General features: G+C 31.3%; 3 protein-coding genes across 3 annotated transcripts; 1 reads left to right on the top strand and 2 right to left on the bottom strand.

The window, feature by feature from the left end:
• Window positions 1-1,623: 1,623 nt before the first annotated feature.
• Window positions 1,624-2,502, bottom strand: LOC120255180 (uncharacterized protein At2g29880-like). The gene is made up of 2 exons (XM_039263076.1): window positions 2,152-2,502; window positions 1,624-2,070 (listed from the first exon to the last, which is right to left on the bottom strand). Exons 1-2 carry the CDS (start codon window positions 2,500-2,502, stop codon window positions 1,624-1,626), a joined length of 798 nt encoding a protein of 265 aa, XP_039119010.1.
• A 297-nt stretch (window positions 2,503-2,799) lies between these two features.
• On the bottom strand, window positions 2,800-3,876 carry LOC120255179. The gene is made up of 3 exons (XM_039263074.1): window positions 3,676-3,876; window positions 3,352-3,577; window positions 2,800-3,260 (listed from the first exon to the last, which is right to left on the bottom strand). The coding sequence occupies exons 1-3, from the start codon at window positions 3,874-3,876 to the stop codon at window positions 2,800-2,802; spliced, it is 888 nt and encodes a 295-aa protein (XP_039119008.1).
• A 3,961-nt stretch (window positions 3,877-7,837) lies between these two features.
• LOC120255178 (dehydrin DHN1-like) lies at window positions 7,838-9,037 on the top strand. Its single transcript, XM_039263073.1, has 2 exons — window positions 7,838-8,148; window positions 8,382-9,037. Exons 1-2 carry the CDS (start codon window positions 7,939-7,941, stop codon window positions 8,817-8,819), a joined length of 648 nt encoding a protein of 215 aa, XP_039119007.1. The 5' UTR covers window positions 7,838-7,938; the 3' UTR covers window positions 8,820-9,037.
• Window positions 9,038-18,085: the final 9,048 nt, after the last annotated feature.

Here is an 18,085-nt window from a genome sequence, read left to right as displayed (position 1 = left end):
ATAATTATATATTAATATATATTAAATTTGTAAATATTTAAAAAAATATAAAAATAAATGACATAATTAGAAAACTCTACTCTATATAAGGTCATTTATCAATTTAAATATCAAATTTGAGTAGGTTTTTATAATATAATTATGGATTTAATATTATATTTGCTCATTATTAATTATTATAATATTTTTTATATTTAATTATTGATCCCGGTTCGACCCGGTCGAACCCATTGACCCCTGACCCCTGGGCTTAGCCGGGTCATTGCCCGGGCCGGGTCTGGCAACCTTGGTGAATTTTTTAAGAGAGAGTTTAAAAATCTTCCTTAAAACCCTCTCCAATCAGATTATTATCCGTTTGCATTAGAAGATCTTATTTAATATAATAATATTATCTATTAGTATCCTATATATATATATATATATTTTTTTTTTGCATTTTAATATTTAATATTATACCAAATAAATATTGTTAAATATTTTCTAAAGCAAAAACTAAAAAAAAATAAGAAGGGTTTAATATAAAACCGATTTAATGAGCATGATAAAATCAATGCCGCTTTAAATATATGACAAAAAATAAAAATCTTCCTTAAAAACCCTCTCCAATCAGATTACCCTCGGCTTTCATTAGAACATTCTATTAAATATTTAATACAAAAAAATACAAAACCGATTTAATGCCCATGATGAAATCAATGCAATTAAAATTTTCAATTATTAATACCATATTTAATATAAATGAAAATATTAAAATTATTCCTTAAATTACTCTCAGGGCCCGTTTGGCATTTTGCAGGGAAAGTAATTGCATGTAAAGTCTTTGCTGGGAAAGACTTTGCATGCAATTACTTTACCTGCAAAATAACATTACAACGTTTGGTTATCCCAATCAAAATTGTAATTACTTTGCATGCAAACTTAATTCCCACGTTTGGTATGAACTTCTTTTCAATGTAAAATTAGGTTTATTCTCATTTTTGCCCTTAGTTGTTATAGTTACTAAATTTGGGTTTTTATTCAACTCTAATAATATTATTAACTTAGTGCAAACAATAATTAACCTATTCTTCATAAATTAAAAAAAAAATCAAATGGGGTTTTTATGTTTTTTTTAGTACACTAAAAAAAATATAGATTTAAACCACCACGTGTTCCTAATTGTCCATCATACAATTTTATTTGTTTCAATTCTTACATCTATTGCCTTGATTGATATTATCCAACAAATATTCATGACACATTCCATATGAACAATCACACATTAATAAATAGCTCAAAGTATTACCATAAATTCATAATCCAAACTCAAAAGTACGACAAAGTCTAGACATATTGTTTTAATTATCCAAAACATAAAATATGTCCAAATCACAAACCAAAGAAACAAAATTAAACAAAATATTTAGATGACACCATCTAAAACACTCTTCACATAAATCAACCTCGCATCATCATCTGGAAATTAAAAAAAGGATTCAGTTTTGCCTCTATCTGCTGAAATTTTGCCAATAGCTTGAACTGCCTCTTCCTTAGTTAAACCATTGAGTTTTGTGATGCTCTCATAGAGAAGTGTCTTTTTTTTTGTATTTGCATTCAAGTGTTGGAAATAGGTTGCCACTTTACCTATCTCTTGCTTTGCTCCACAAATATCGTAAAATCTTTCCATGTGCTTGGAGAAGGAATCATCAATTGGATCCTTAGTTGATCTCTGTTTCTTCTGTTTTTTTGGAGGAACACTTGATTCACCTTGCATTTTCTCTTGTGCCTTACTTTTTTGCATGAAGCATTTGAGGAGTCATCGCAAGCATTTTCAGAGATGAAGACACACTCATTTTCTAACTCAATATCCACACCAAAGTAGTCATCTTCAACCATGTTTTTCATTGCTTCATGAGCTTCAGAAGCTGCTTTGGCTGCTGCGAGTGTTGAGTTCTCCCTTTCTAAAGCTTCCACAGATTCACTTGCGAATTCTGCTCCATCTCCAGTTGCTTGATCCTTCCCAAAAATGATTGCTAGCTCATCAAAGTAAGGGAAGTGCTTGTTTCTAAGTCCAGCGGCCTCTTTGTGACTCTGCATTATAAGTAGTTATTAGCAACATTGCGCATAAAAACATAATTGTAAAATTCCTACTATAGATGAATTGCATATTACCTTCAACCAAGAATACCATACATCATCCTCACAGGTTACACATTTGTTTGCATCATCCCATCCAAACCCAGATTGGCTCCTCATCTCCTTTAGTTCTCTAAATTGTGATTTAAGTATCCTCATCCTAGATTTAATATGAGGATCACCCATGATTTTGCAGTTGGGGATCTTTTCAGCCATCCATTTTTGTAGTTGACTCAAATATCCTGTCTTGAAGCCATTATCTGCTCTCCAACCTTGGTTCACAAGCTCCAAGCAACATTCAATTAAAATTTTGTCCTTCCCTGGAGTCCACTGATGGTTGTTTCTCTTGTTTGTCTTTACACCTGCTTGACTTGTTAAATTCTCCATCTATAAGAAATCAAACATTGTCACCACCAAAACTAGTAATTTTAAAAAAAATACATTTCATAAATAACATAATAAACACTTTCATAAATAATGTATAAACATAGATAACATAATAAACAATTTCATAAATAATGGATAAACACAATATTTTCATTGATAAAAAGGAAAACTGCATAGATTGAGATAACTCTCAATTATATAAAATGTTTTCCAAAATTACATAGACCACCCAAAAGTCATTAAACATATGGTAACAATTGCCCTTAAAGATAATAACAAAAAAGCAAAAAACTTAATTCAAGCTTGATTCCTAGAAGCTTGCCATTCATTCCACATTTCTTGAGCCAAGTTGTCTCTAAAAGTTGTCCATGCATTGGAAGCCTCAATGTATTGGATACTTTGTACATTTGAGAAAGGTTCGAAATCCGCATATGACTCATCCAATTCAGCCTCTAGTGGATCAAGAGCCATCTCCCTCCTAATATGATTATGTAGCAGTGCACATGCACTTATAATTCGACAATGTGTTTTAACTGGGTACCAAGACCTATCTCTAAGTATTGCCCATCTCATTTTCAACAGTCCAAAACACCTTTCAATAACATTCCGTGCACTTGAGTGTTTGTAGTTGAACAATTCTTCTTTTGATTGTGGATGATTATTTTGTCTCCATTCATTCAAATGGTAACATTGGCCTCTATATGGAACTAAGAATCCCTCCCCATTCGTATAACCCGCATCACAAAGATAGTAAAAACCTGAAGATAAAAAGTTTTTTTAAGTTTTTAAATTTAAATGATAAATGTCTCACTATTGGTATGCTAGTTTGAGAACATAAGCGATTATTACCTTGAGGAACTTTTACACCATTTGTCCTAGAAAGTGCACTTCGTAGTACCCTAGAATCTGCTATAGAACCTTCCCACCCAGGTAATATGTATATGAATTGCAAATCTTGTGAACACACTCCTAGAACATTAGTGGCAATTTCTCCTTTCCTTGTCCTGTATCTAGGCTTGTCAACTTCAGGAACATTGACCTTTATATAAGTCCCATCTAAAGCACCTAAACAATTCTGAAATTTTAAGCGAAACACAATAATTAGTTTATTAATTAACTCAAATTTGAAATATTATATTAACAAATGTTTGATTGAATAAAATATATTTTTACCTTAAACCATTTCCATCGAAGGTCTGTGGAGTCTTGAGGCACGGGATCTGGTTTTTTAAATAATTCTGTATGCAACCTCAATACAGAGAGTAAGACAAGACCAAATTGCCTACTTATTGTCTCTCCACTCCTTACAAATTCTCTTTTTACAATCCTATTCTTAGCATGATGAGAAAGGATATAGAGGAATAAAGCAACCATTTCCTCAACATTTATATTTTTTGTTGGGACAAGCCTACAAATAGTTTGAAGCATATCACATAATTTATTAAAGGCTGCCCTATTCATCCTAATGTTCTCCATACAAGTCAAATCCGAATCAAACACCATCCTCCTAAAATTGACTTGATTAATGAGATGTCTCTCATAACTACAACTCATTCTTCTCTTTCGCTTTCTATTTTTCAACTTTAAGACATAGAACTCCAAAAATGAACCAATTGTAGAAAGTAAGTTGTTGAGATGTAGAGTAACTATATACGCAGCCAAGAGCATTGCATGATCTTCTTCTATAATTTCATCCATTTCAGCAATTATAACCAAAATAGACCTATAAAAACATATAATAAAAATTAAGGCCTAAAAAGGTGATTATTGAGTCTATTCTTTTTTATTTTACAAAGCTTCTTCAAATGCTTTAAGAAAATAAATTCATCAATTACAAACATATATATAAAACACACACATTAAAATAAATTCAAATATTTAATCTTGATTTACAGACCGATAAAACACACACATTAAAATAGACATTACTACAGTACGTAATCATTTTAAAAGTTTTTTGGGTTTTTCGGCATTCAAAAAAATCTCACTTTCTTTTATGGCTTAAGTAAACTATATTTTCATCAATGATTTGGTTGTGAAAAAAATTAAGGACTGAATATAATATCAAGATTTTACAAGGGTTTATACATAAAAAAACCCTCCAAAAATCAATCAAAAACAAAGTCCACCCAGTTTTATTATCCGACACTAGTGTTTTATTATCCACACTAGTTCACATTACTTTTGTTTTCAAAGTAGTTTTATTATCTACATCATATCTATTACTCAAGATTTTCTATTACAACAACATAAATCTTAAAAAAAAAAAAAGGGAAAAAAGAAGATATATGAAGTTAAATAAACCAATTTTCAAAAGAATGTATGAAATTCGCAAGCAAAACCCTAAAATGTTGATGAATTACATTGAATTTCATCAACTTTTTTTAAAATATCAAAAGGCATCCTTTTTTTCTTTTACATAAAGTTTTACCAAGTTAACAAAAATTAGCAAAAATATGGAATTTATGAACATAAGAAAAAAGGTTTGCACCATTATATCTACAATAAAAATCCCATAAAAAAATAAAAAAATATATGTTATGCAAAACATGATAAAAAGAGACAAGAAATAATATTGTTAAACTAAGGAATTAATATTTTTGATTTTGAGATGCTTCTACTTAATATTTATTTATATATCTCATATATTTTAAAAACTTTTGATTCACTACAAATCTGAACAATTTTTTTCGTAGGGAATTAAAAACAATCGTGGACAAGTAAAAATATATATGTCTCAAAGTTATTATCTTATCATGTTGGATTATTATTTCAACATAGATTTGATTTAATCAAAACAAAAATTCTCCAATAAAAATTTTATCCAAACAAATATGAAATTTATTTATCTTTGATCCATTTAAAATATGAATTTTACACCAAGAAAAATTTAACAAAAATTTAACACAAAATAATCTAACAAACTTGAGAAAAAAATATTACCAGGATTTCTCCGAGAAAGAGTTTTATGTAATAAAGGGTAGTTTGGTAATTTGACAATTACCAAACTTTTCCATCCAACGGTGTAAACACTTTCACACCACCCCCCCTGTGAATCACTTTTCCTAGTCAAGTGGAAAGTGATTACAAGGAGACCATATTATTTTTAAGAACCAAACGCTTGAAATAGATTCACCCCTCTTACTTTGCAGGGAAAGTAACAACTTTACATCATACCAAACGGGCCCTCAGTGCAGTTTATACATCTACATTAATAGTATGTATAGATATAGAATATAGATTGTTTAAAAAAAATTCAAATTATTCATTAAGTAATAATATAACCATGAAGTCATGGCTAAAGCATATTTCTCAAATTGAATTCAATTAATATTATTTATGCTAATGTAGTTTTTTAATGGCACTTGAAGTTGCAAATACAATTGTCAATTAATGAAGTTATTCATGAGCATTTTGAGCTCACCTTAGTAAAAGCTCAAGCTTAGTTTGAAATTTTGAAATTTCAAACCAAATTGAAGCTTAGTTTCCAAGCTCAAAATTAATTTTCATTTAAATGTGAGTTGAGTCAGTGTTAATCAAGCTTTAGCTTAGCTCAACATATATAATTAAATTATTATTTTCATATATTTATAGTATTATTATATAATATATGATTATATTTCAGATATCATATCATTTATATAATTTATTTTCAGAACAAAGATCAAGTTATAATTTAGAATTCAGTTTTAAATTAAATCAAATTAAATTCAAATTAATTTTGAAAAATAAATCAATTCAATTTACTTTTGATATAAATTGAGCTAAGCTCGATTTTTTTAAATTAAATTAGAACTAAATTCAGACAAATTTTTTTTTGAATTAATTTGAGCTTGAGTAGGCCTAATCCAATCAAACACAACTCATTTACTAGTCACAAAAGACTTGCATAAAAATCCTTTTATTTAGTAAATGATAATATGCTCCCATGCATGTTACCATATATTTCCTAGTAATTAAAATCAATCTAAACAAAGGTACTTAAATTAAACATGATTTATAATGGGAACAATAATTCCACCGATTATATATAAATGTTGCATATATCCTAACTTGGAGGGTCCTTTTTTATTATTATTTTTATTAAAGCCACATTTTAAGAGAGATAGGTGCAACTTAAAGACAGACATTGGAAATTCAAGGCATAATTAAAGTTGAGGAGGTGATTACCTAGATATCAGGTAATGGTACAATTAAAGTTGTAAATGTAATTGATATGAATTAATTGCTCATGTGGAGCATATGATATCATTTGGCATCTTTCTCTAGGAACTCTCATGCATGCATGTCCTCTCTCTCTTTTTTCTTGAGTGTTCTTTTGACCATTGTAAAAGTAAGTCTCTACCAATGTATAGTCTTTCTTTTGTACTTATTTAAAAAAAAATTGTTGGAAGAATATTAAATAATAGCAAATTATCATATATAAAAATATTTTCTTTGGATTGGATGGGTCGGTGAAAAAATAAAAGAGAAGAGGAGTGTTTTACAAAAGAGAGTGGAAGAAGTTTGGAATTTAAAATATTTATTATTCATATGCTGAATTTATTCTTAAAAATAAAATATATATATATATATATATATATATGATTTATAATTACATTAACATTAAAAATAAAATATCAAAATAATCATCTCATATTCAATGAGAAATTAACATCATATGAGTCCCAGTTGATGTTATACTTACTTTGACATGTCAGATAATCGAATTATTTTTTAAAAATAATGCATGTTTTGATTTTTTTAATATTTTGAAATATATATATTAAGGCCATATAAATAAATAATAAAATTTATTAAATTATAGTTAAATATAAATTACATCTTGATTCTGTGATAATTACTATAAAACCAAGTCTACTGAATTATTAATGAATGAATAATAATCTAACGAGGGAAAACAAATTAAAAAAAAAATACTAATAAATGGTGGTCTAAGTCACGGCCTCGTGCGTCGCACGTGCGGGCAATCACGCCAAACCATTGGCTGTCGACCTCGACCTGCTCCACCGAAAGCTTGTCCACGTGGACAAGTAGGCCCCATACATTGATAATACAACACGTGTCAATGATCCATTGGCTGTCGGCAAGAAGAGTCCACACACTCTCCCGCTCTTTGATTACATCATGGCACCTTTCAATTGAGCCAGACACCGTGGGTCCCAAATCCTCTGATCTCGGAGCAAATCCAACGGCTAATATTTCTTCACAAAGCGGGTGCTATGGATTATCGGGTCCCACCCGCGCTTTAATATAACCCTTTACTCCGTCACGTGCTTATCACGTGATACCCACAAAGTCTCTATATAAGGACTTGCACCACCTCATTCTCTTGTATCCCACTTCCAAAGCAATTAATCCTTGATAAATTAGTTATTAAATAGTTTTATTATAATTATTTATTGATATTAATTTATTTCAGAGAGAAATTAAAGGATGGCTGAAGAGGAAAAGCAGGTTCAGGATGTGGAAGTGAAGGAGAGGGGCTTGTTAGATTTCATGGGGAAAAAGGAGGAAAAGAAAGAAGATGAGGAACTGGTCTTTGTAAGTGGGGTGGAAAAAGTGGAAGTGGAGGAGAAACCTAATGATCAAGAGAAGCATGGAATTCTTGAGAAGCTGCAACGTACTCACAGTAGCTCTAGTTCTGTAAGATTTCTATTTAAAAACTGTGTTTATTAATCTTATTATTAATTATGAGATTAATATGAATTTGGTTGAGTTTCAAGGTAGTGAATAATATGGCTCCATATATATATATATATATATATATATATTTCAAGGGATGTCCTTGTTATACTTAAATGAATAGTATCTAACAAATTATGTTACCATTTTATAATAATTTTAAAATTTCTAATATTTATATTTTGGTGATACAGTCTAGTGATGAAGAAGAAATAGATGAGAATGGAGAGAAGAAGAGGAAGAAGAAGAAGGGACTGACAGAGAAGATCAAGGAGAAGTTGAGCACCGGAGAGGAGGAGAAAACAGAGGTTAATGAATACGAAAAATCATCAGTTGTTACTGACGATAAAAATTCAGTAATCATAGTAGAAAAATTGGAAGGAACATCACTAAAAGATGATGAAACTCCGGCAGAAGAAAACAAGGGATTCTTGGAGAAGATCAAGGAGAAACTGCCCATGCAAAGCAAGAAACCAAGTGAAGAGGAAGTTGTTACAGTTGAATGCAAGGAAAGTGGTAAGGAGGAGAAGAAGGGGTTCTTGGAAAAGATAAAGGAGAAGCTTCCTGGTTATCATAAGAATGAGAAGGAGGAGGTCACTACTGAGAGCATTGCTAATGCGAGTAGTACCTAGTGAAAGGAAACAGAATGTTTTTTGATCTTTTGTTGGAGTTGTTGCTTTAGTGTGTTTGGTTTGTTTGTATGTCGGTTGGTTGTTTTAGAATGTTGTTGTGTAGCTGTGTTTATTTGGTGATGATATTTGGACTTTTTATATACTAAATAATTAATGGCTTTCATGTAGTTCTGTTATGAGTAAAGTTATATGAAAACTCCAATTCAGGGTTTAAAATATTTTTTATGGAAATCAACGCATGATTGTCATTGTGTTATGATCAAGTGAAAAAAACACCTGGGTTCCCATTAGATAGCACAATTTTATTTTCATCCATTTGTTTTCAAATAGTGCTGGGGTAGAGGAAAAAAATTAAATGGGATTTTTAAGTGTTCATAGCTTAAGTCTCGTCAAAAGCATATATATGTTGATGATGGATCCCAGTACATGAGTACAGGCTTGTAACTTAAAACTCCTTGTCAGATAAAGGTTTAGAGGCTTAATGAATAATTTATGGTTTATGTGCTTACTCCTTACTAATTGCATTTATAGCATTTATAAAAAAAAATGTATACAAATTTTATCAAATTATAGCATAATAAAATTATCTTTAATTAAGAAAAAAAGTAACTAGATCATTCTTAACATATTTTATTTCAACAAAACGTAATTAACAATATTGGAGCTGAGTTGTAATGCCCTTAAACATTAAAAATAAAACAATATTAGTATTTGTGCTATAACTCAACGTACCATTTATTTTTTTGTATAATATTTGAATTGGTCCCTCTACTTTTCTCTCTTTTTTCTTTTGGTTCTTCTACTCAGAAATGCTCCCAAGTAGTCCCTTTACTCTTGAAAATGGTTATTCTTAGTCTCTTCTACTCTAAAATAAGCTAATTATTAGTTGTATTTTCAAAAGTAGAGGGACTAGATGGGAAGAGAATAAGTGTAGAGGGACTAAATTGGGTCATTTTGAAGAGTAGAGGGATTAATTAGTGGGGCGTATTTCTGAGTAGAGGGACCAAAGAAAAGAGAGAGAAAAGTAAAGGGACTAATTCGGGTATTATACTTTTAATTTTTGTTGTATTGTTTGTATTATTCTTTGTTGGATGTGAGTCCTTTGGGACAAATTTCTGAAATAATTCTTTGTTGCCTATGGGTCCTCGGTCGGTCCCACATGCCTTTATTTACTCAAACTAAGCTACTCACTCATCTCAGTATAAGTTATAGTCCAACGTTTAATGTGGAATAAAACTTTGGCCCCTTTATATAGGTCTTGTGTCATTATCACTTTGATTAGGGTTTTAAGAGAGTATTAGCCCATGTTTTACACCACGCGTACGCGTGCCCACCTGTTTGGTATTTCAACATTTTATTCTCTCCCGGCTGTGAACTTAGAGAATTGGTGTTTTCCCATCTTCCAATCATCTTTTCATCTCATCATCGCTTGCATCTTGTGGGTGCACTTGGAAACATCGTCGCTGAATGTGCTAGGCGAGGAGTTCATCATTCTCAGGTTAGCGTATCCTAGCGCTTGGAGGAAGACCAGAAAATCCTGCACGATGAAGCCAATTTAGCGTTCGGGTAGTGCTTATGCACGCCTACCCTAGGCTGAAAATTTCTAACCCTTATTTTTGAGTTTTAATTAATTATATTGCTTGTTGAAACTTATCTGAAATCTCTACGTATAATAATCGTTTGTGATTGATAAATTATTCTTGATCTCTAAAGTACTTGTTTGTGTAGAATGCATGCTATATTGATAGTATTACTTACAATCTAACACTGAATTATGTTCTTATACATATTTTGTGTAGCTGCAAGTGTATTTCTGTATTGTTATATTTCTTCAAGTATATTTTGTGATACTGTATTTCTATATTTATAATATTGTAAATCATATTTCCATACATATAGTTCTGTACACTGTGTTTCTGTATGTAAAATCATATATACTATATTTTTGTATATAAAATTATGTATACTGTATTTTCATACATATAGTTTTGTACATCATATTTCTGTACATATAATTCTACAATACTTAATTTCTGCAAGTTTATTCCTACAATTGTATTTCTACAATTTTATTCAGTTTTTCTGAATTCTAAAAACCTGAAAAACTTGCTTGTGTCACATTAGTAGCCCTTGAACTTGATTAACATACACTTCACACACATGGATACATAATTTGATACTTCCAATAGACCTGTCAAGTTTGACGCTTAGGTGAACTTTAGGAGGTGAAAAAAACAAGCTGAATTTTGGTTGTACACCTTAGAATTGCACATAATCCTCACTCTATCCCTTGATTCTGATTCTTCTGATCTTGGTCCGAATTGACTTCGTTGATTATCCATCTTGACTATAGACGAATCCTCTAGTTCCTCAACTCGTAGTAAGACTCCTAAAGAGATTGATTTCCACTGTCGCCATAGAATCCTTAGAATTTTATCTGATCATCTTTATGGCAAATACTTTGATTATAAGACTACTAAGGATATATGGTATGCCCTGGAAAAGGAGTATGGCCTTGACAATGCCATTAGGATCAGTCACTTGAGTATAGAGTTTGAGAACTACAAGATGGTATATAGCGTAGATATGGGAGAACAGATTCATACCTTCAAGACTACCTTAGTGCCATAGTACGTATGAAGTGTGGTATTGTGTACAATGAGAGCCACATTGTGTCCATTCTCCTAAACAAGTTACCACCTTCTTGATCAGGCTTTGCAAATGGACTTAGGCACAAGATTGATTCCTTGAACTTTGTAAGAAGTTATAACACTATTAGGATTAAGGAAGCCTACTAGATCTTCTCTAACGGTGTTGATTCTCACAAGGAACATATCTATTTAGTTGAGCATAATGATAGCCCTAATAATTCTAAGAGTTCTAGGAGTTCTCACTCTTCTGATAAAGGTCACTGGTTTTTCTCTAAAGGAAAACCCTTTAAGGTCAAGGGTAAGCCAACCCACTCACGTCCTCAAACCTCTTAGCAACCCAAACTTTATGCTCCTAAACCTTCTAAGAAAAATCTTAAATACTGCTTTGTTTGTCGTATGACAAACCATGTTGCTCGTGATTGCTTCTTCCGCAAGAATGAACTTGTTAATAAAATTTTTGGGTCCACCCAAACCATAATTAAATGCGCTTAAGATGGGTGAACCCTCTGCTGGGATTCACTTTAGGTTAGTTTCCTTTATTCCTTCTGTTAATTTGACTTGTCAAAACCTACAGTAGTTTCTTGATTGCTAACATCCACGTCTGTGTTGAATGTTTATGGTTCTCCACTTATCAAGTCTCAAGTAGAGGATGTGTGACTCTTGGAAACAGGTTAGTAGCACACTTGATAAGGAGAGGACGGACTGATTTGAAGATGACTTCTGGAAAAGTTCTCTTAGACATTCAACATGTACCTGACATTAGGAGAAATCTGATTAGTGGTTCCTTTTTGATTCAGTTTGGTTATAAGAATGTACTTTCAGTCAAACTGCCTTGTAATCTCTAGAAGTAATATTTTTTTGTTGGAAAAGGTTTTGTATCTGGTGGTATGTTCAATCTCAATGTATGTGAATCTTCTGATTTATCTGTTAATGAAAGTTCTGATTATCCTTCTTCTTTATATGTTTGTCTTGAATGTTGATTCTTATGATATTTGGCATGGAAGATTGGGTCATGTGAAATTTAGAACCATTAGAAGGCTGATGAACCTTTGAAGTGATTCCTAAATCTAATATTGATCAAGGTTCTAAATGTCAAATCTGTGTTCAAGCCAAATTACCCAAGAAACCTTGCTAATGCATCAACCGAAACTCTGATCTTCTTAATTTAATCCATAGTGATATTTATGATTATTGTAAACCTCCTACTAGAGCAGGAAACCATAAGTTCATTATATTTATCGATGATCATTCATGATTCTGTTATATCTACTTGATCAAATCCAAAGATGAAGCCCTTAGCAAGTTCATGATTTTCAAATTTGAAGATGAAAACCAGCTAGGCAAGACCGTTAAGGTTCTTAGATCTGATAGAGATGGAGAGTATACTTCAAATGCTATGTCTTCAATCTATGCATGAGTTTATTGCTCCTTACACTCCTGAGTCCAATGGGATTGCTGACAAGAAGAACTTGACATTAATGGACATGGTGAATGCCATACTATTAAGTTCTGGTGTACTCGAGAACTTGTGGGTGCAGGATTCGCTCTTAGCTTGCTTTATCCTAAATACAATTCCTTTTAAAGACTGTAACACAACACCTTATGAACTTTGGAAAAGAAGAGCCCCACAACTCAACTATTTCAAAGTGTGGGATGTCTAGCTAAGGTTAAAATCCATGATCTTAGAAAGATAGGTCCAAAACCCTAGATATAGAGTTTGTAAGGTATGCCTTATACAACAATGTTGGGAGATTCCTAGTTATTAATTCGGAAGCGAGTGAAATAGCTAGAAATACTATCATTGAAGCTAGAGACGTTATCTATTTTGATAATATCTTTCCTCTGAGATCACCCTCAAATCTAGACCTGTCGAAGGGCCACGCTACCCGCCCGAAATATGGGAGAGCTTGAACAAATATATGAGGCCCGATGGTCAGGCTTTGGAAAAAAAAGCCTATTTTAAAAATGGGCCGAATTTGGGTTTTATCTTTTTAAACCCAGCTAGGACAAGCTCGGCATGAAAATATATAATATATTTATTAATTTAGAAAATATTAAAAAAAACTTTCTTTCTTTCTTTCTTTTTTTCTCTTCTCTCTTCTTCTTCTCTTTGTCCCTCGTCAGTGTTTCCCTGCGATCCCCCCTGATCTCCTCTAGTTTCTTCAGATCCCTTTGGTGATTCCTCTGCGAGAGCTCGCTCAGCTCGGATTTGGGTGTTTGAGGTTTGTGGTCTTTATTTTCTTTTGTTTTTATGGTTTTGTTAGGTTTTTGGAATTTTTTTTTATCAGTTTTGGGTGGTGCTGTGTGTTCTCATTGGTGACTTGTTGGGCATTATGTCGGTTTTTTTATGGTTTTTTTTAAATATGTAGGTTTTGTTGGTGTTTTGGTTGGATCACTTGTGGGAATTGGTGGATTTGTCCTTTTTTGAAGAGATATTCAAAGAGTCAGGTACCAAATCAAACCTTTATTTTTTCTCAAAATTTTTCATATCGATTTAGTCATTAATAGTAAATATTTTGCACATCGTAAAATCTTTTCTATCTTTTGTTCCTTTTTCTTTAAAAGCACTTTATCAACTCTTGAATGTAGAATATTTTTAAATTTTTGTAGAACATAGACATGATCGAGGAGCAAGGATATTTGTTTTTTGGTTTTTGGAACTTGGTTGCTTTTGGTTCTTTGTTGTTGTTTGCTATGTTTTTTTCTCATAAGTTTGTGATTTGAGATGTCCATTTATGTGTTAGTTCTTGAGATGTTTATTGAGTGATACTTACCTAGGCATGAGATATGTTTTTTCTTTCTTTCTTGAGTCTTTTGATCTTTTTGTTAATGGCATGATAACCATCGATCCAGGGTGGTTTCCAACATGAGTTATTTGGAGGGTGAATAATGCATGATAAATTCTATAGAAAAATATGTTAACCTTTATGGAACTTATTTATAGTCAATTAAATTTGTATGGCTTTTTCATCTAAGAAGATTGAAAAGAGGTAATGTTTGCCATATTAGGTTTTCTTGGTGTTTGTTGTCAAATTCACTTCCACAAACTTTATTTTTTCTCTTCTTTTACTACCCTTCAATAATTTATATTAACATCCTCTTGTATATTCATGTGATCCTGTGAGCTTTTTGTTGGCCAGAAGCTAGATGCTTTTCTATTTTGAGAGGTCAGCACGAAGTGGTTGTTTATAAAATTGGATTTACTATCAAGCCAAAAATCTTGGCTCTATAGAGGTCTAGCATGCTAGATAAGACCATGTATTAGTAATGCTCCATTAGATTATGTATTTTGCATATTAATTTAGTCATTAATGATAAATATTTTGCACATTGTAAAATATTTTTTATTTTTTGTTTGTAAATTTCACATGTGACCATATGCTATGATTTTTTAATTGAATGCTAACATTAATTAGTTTTGCATGTGACTAAATTTATATTAACATCCTCTTGTATATTAATGTGATCCTGTGAGCTTTTTGTTGGCAAGAAGCGAGATGCTTTTCTATTTTGAGAGGTTAGCACGAACTAGTGGTAGTTTATAAAATTGGATTTACTATCAAGCCAAAAATCTTGGCTCTATGGAGGTCGATCATGTTAGATAAGACTATGTATTAGTTATGTTCCATTAGACCATGTATTTTGCATATTAATTTAGTCATTAGTGATAAATATTTTGCACATTGCAAAATCTTTTCTATCTTTTGTTTGTAAATTTCACATGTGACCGTATGCTATGATTTTTTAATTGAATGCTAACATTAATTAGTTTTGCCTATGACTAAATTTATATCAACATCCTCTTGTATATTCATGTGATCCTGTGAGCTTTTTGTTGGCAAGAAGCTAGATGCTTTTCTATTTTGAGAGGTCAGCATGAACTAGTGGTTGTTTATAAAATTGGATTTACTATCAAGGCAAAAATCTTGGCTCTATGGAGGTCTATCATGTTAGATAAGACTATGTATTAGTTATGTTCCATTAGACCATGTATTTTTGCATATTAATTTAGTTATTAATGATAAATATTTTGCACATTGTAAAATCTTTTCTATGTTTTGTTTGTAAATTTCACATGTGACCGTATGCTATGATTTTTTAATTGAATGCTAACATTAATTAGTTTTGAATCTTCATAATAGTTTCAACAATGATGAATTTAGGTTCCTTCAATATAAAGTTTCAATGTTTCTCATGATTTTCAAAAACAAGTGAGAAAAAGACAAACAAATAAATGGATTTAAGTATTTTCTTTCAAATGATTAATATGTTTAAACTAGCTCTACCATATTGATTTGTAGAACTTTATAGCATGTTATTTTTCCCATTATTCAATTGTTTTTTATTATAAATCAAATCATGCGTTTGTCTATTTTCTACTACTCTTATTCATTTAAAATTTTATATTGTTGTAGGACTTGAATTTTATGACAATGGCAAGTTCAAATACTCCTATAAATGTGGAGGACGGATACACTGAGTATGAAAGTGCTTCCAAGCGTCAAAAAACAACTACATCAAAGGTGTGCAATGATATGAAAAAGCTTGAGAGTGATGACAAGGAACCAATAAAGGCACAATGCAATCACTGTAAGGCCATTTTATCTACTAAATCCTCTAGTGGAACTTCCCATTTAAGACGTCATTTACAAGGCTACCTAAAATTATAACAAAGATATTAGACAATACATAGTAACAAGTCAGCCAAGTATAAGTGACGGGTCACTTATTAAGAACTATAACTATGATGAAGAAGAATGTCGTAGAGCTATTTCAATTTTTCTTGTATGTGGCAAGCATTCTTATAGAATAGTTGAAGAAACAGGGTTTAAATATTTGATGAGTATTGCAAGTTCCAACTATAAAAATATAAGTAGACAAACAACAACTAGAGACGTTATGTGATACTATGCAAAAGAAAGAGAGCATGACAAAGAAGAGTTAGCTAAAGCCCTTGGTCGAATATGCTTAACTTCTGATAATTGGAAAGCTGGGCATACTATTAGTGAATATATTTGTGTTATTGCACATTGGGTTGATAGTGATTAGAAATTACAAAAAAATAAATAAATAAATAATCAGGTTTAGAGCTTTGACTATTCCTTATGATAGTTTAAACATAGTAGATGAACTTATTATGTGCTTGGCTCAATGGCTAATAGCCAATAAAAATTTCAGCATCATATTGAACAATGCTTCTTATAATGATGTCATGGTTTCCTATTTTAAAAGTCATTTTAGCACCAACATGGCTCTTTTATGTAATGGTGCATTTTTTTCAAATTATATGTTGTGGACATATTGTAAATCTCATTTTTCAAGCTAGTTTGAGACTTGTTGATATTGTTATTAGTAAATTTCAAAATTGGATAAAGCACATTAAAAAATTTGGTCCTCGCAAGAAAATGTTTTCTGAAATGGCTGAAAAAGCTTTTCACTTGAATGGAAGAAAGAAATTGCATCAAGATGTGTGTGTCAGGTGGAACTCCACATATTTAATGCTTGAATTTGCTATTAATTACAAAGATGTGTTAAATTATTGGGGGCAATCTGATAAAGGCTTTCATTGTTTTGCACTTTCTGTTGAAGAAACGAGAAATGTTCAAATCTTTTGTAAGTTTTTGAAAATTTTTATGATGTAACTCGTATGTTCTCTGGTTCCAAATATCCAACTTCAAACATTTACTTTAGAGGGGTTTGGAAAATCCACAATGTCTTAATAGACACTATTAAAGGCCCACACACATTCTTGAGTCCTATGGTCAAGGAAATGCAAGAAAATTTTAAAAAATACTGGGTAGAATATAGTTTGGCTTTATCTTGTGCTGCTAATTTTAGATGCTCGCTACAAATTGAACTATGTGGAGTATTGTTATACTAAACTCTATGGTAGTCATGTATCTGATTTGTCCAAACTGTTCTTAATACTATTAAAATATTGTTTGATGAGTATGTGAAGAACTTCAAATCCAATTCTTCATCTTTGGTTGGAAGTTCAAATGTTACAAGGGCCAGTTTTGTTGAATTCAGCTTTGAAGATTCTAATGTTATTAGAAGTAAACTTGATAGCCATGATGAGATTGAAGATTACAAGCGCACTATCTAAATACATCTAAAGTTGAAGGTGAAAAATCACAGTTGGATCTTTACTTGGAGGATAAAACACTTGAGTTGAACACTGATATTGACATTTTGGACTATTGGAATAAAAGCTCTATAAGATATTCAGAACTTTCACTATTGGCTCATGATCTTTTGGCAATTCCCATATCTACTGTGGCTTCAGAGTTGGTTTTTAGTATTTGAAAAAAAAGTCATCAATTATACGAGGAGTTCACTCAAACTAAAAACCACTCAAGCTATTGTTTGTTTGGATGATTGGATGCACTCTTGAGGATTTTCAAACTAGTGATTAATTTTTGTTGTCATTCTATATATTGTTATGATATTTTTGTTATATGATTCATTTCTTTGTTATTTTGCAATAACATTAGGATTGGAAGATGAAGCATCATTTTCTAGTGATGATGAAGATGATGAGGAAAATGAAGCTACTGTAATGACTTCATAGGTAAAAATAGTTTTGTGATTTATATGAAATTTAGTTTTATTTAT

This window comes from Dioscorea cayenensis, unplaced genomic scaffold (genome assembly GCF_009730915.1).
Source record: "Dioscorea cayenensis subsp. rotundata cultivar TDr96_F1 unplaced genomic scaffold, TDr96_F1_v2_PseudoChromosome.rev07_lg8_w22 25.fasta BLBR01000873.1, whole genome shotgun sequence".
Taxonomy (NCBI): domain Eukaryota; kingdom Viridiplantae; phylum Streptophyta; class Magnoliopsida; order Dioscoreales; family Dioscoreaceae; genus Dioscorea; species Dioscorea cayenensis.
This window is presented reverse-complemented; position numbering and strand designations above follow the sequence as displayed.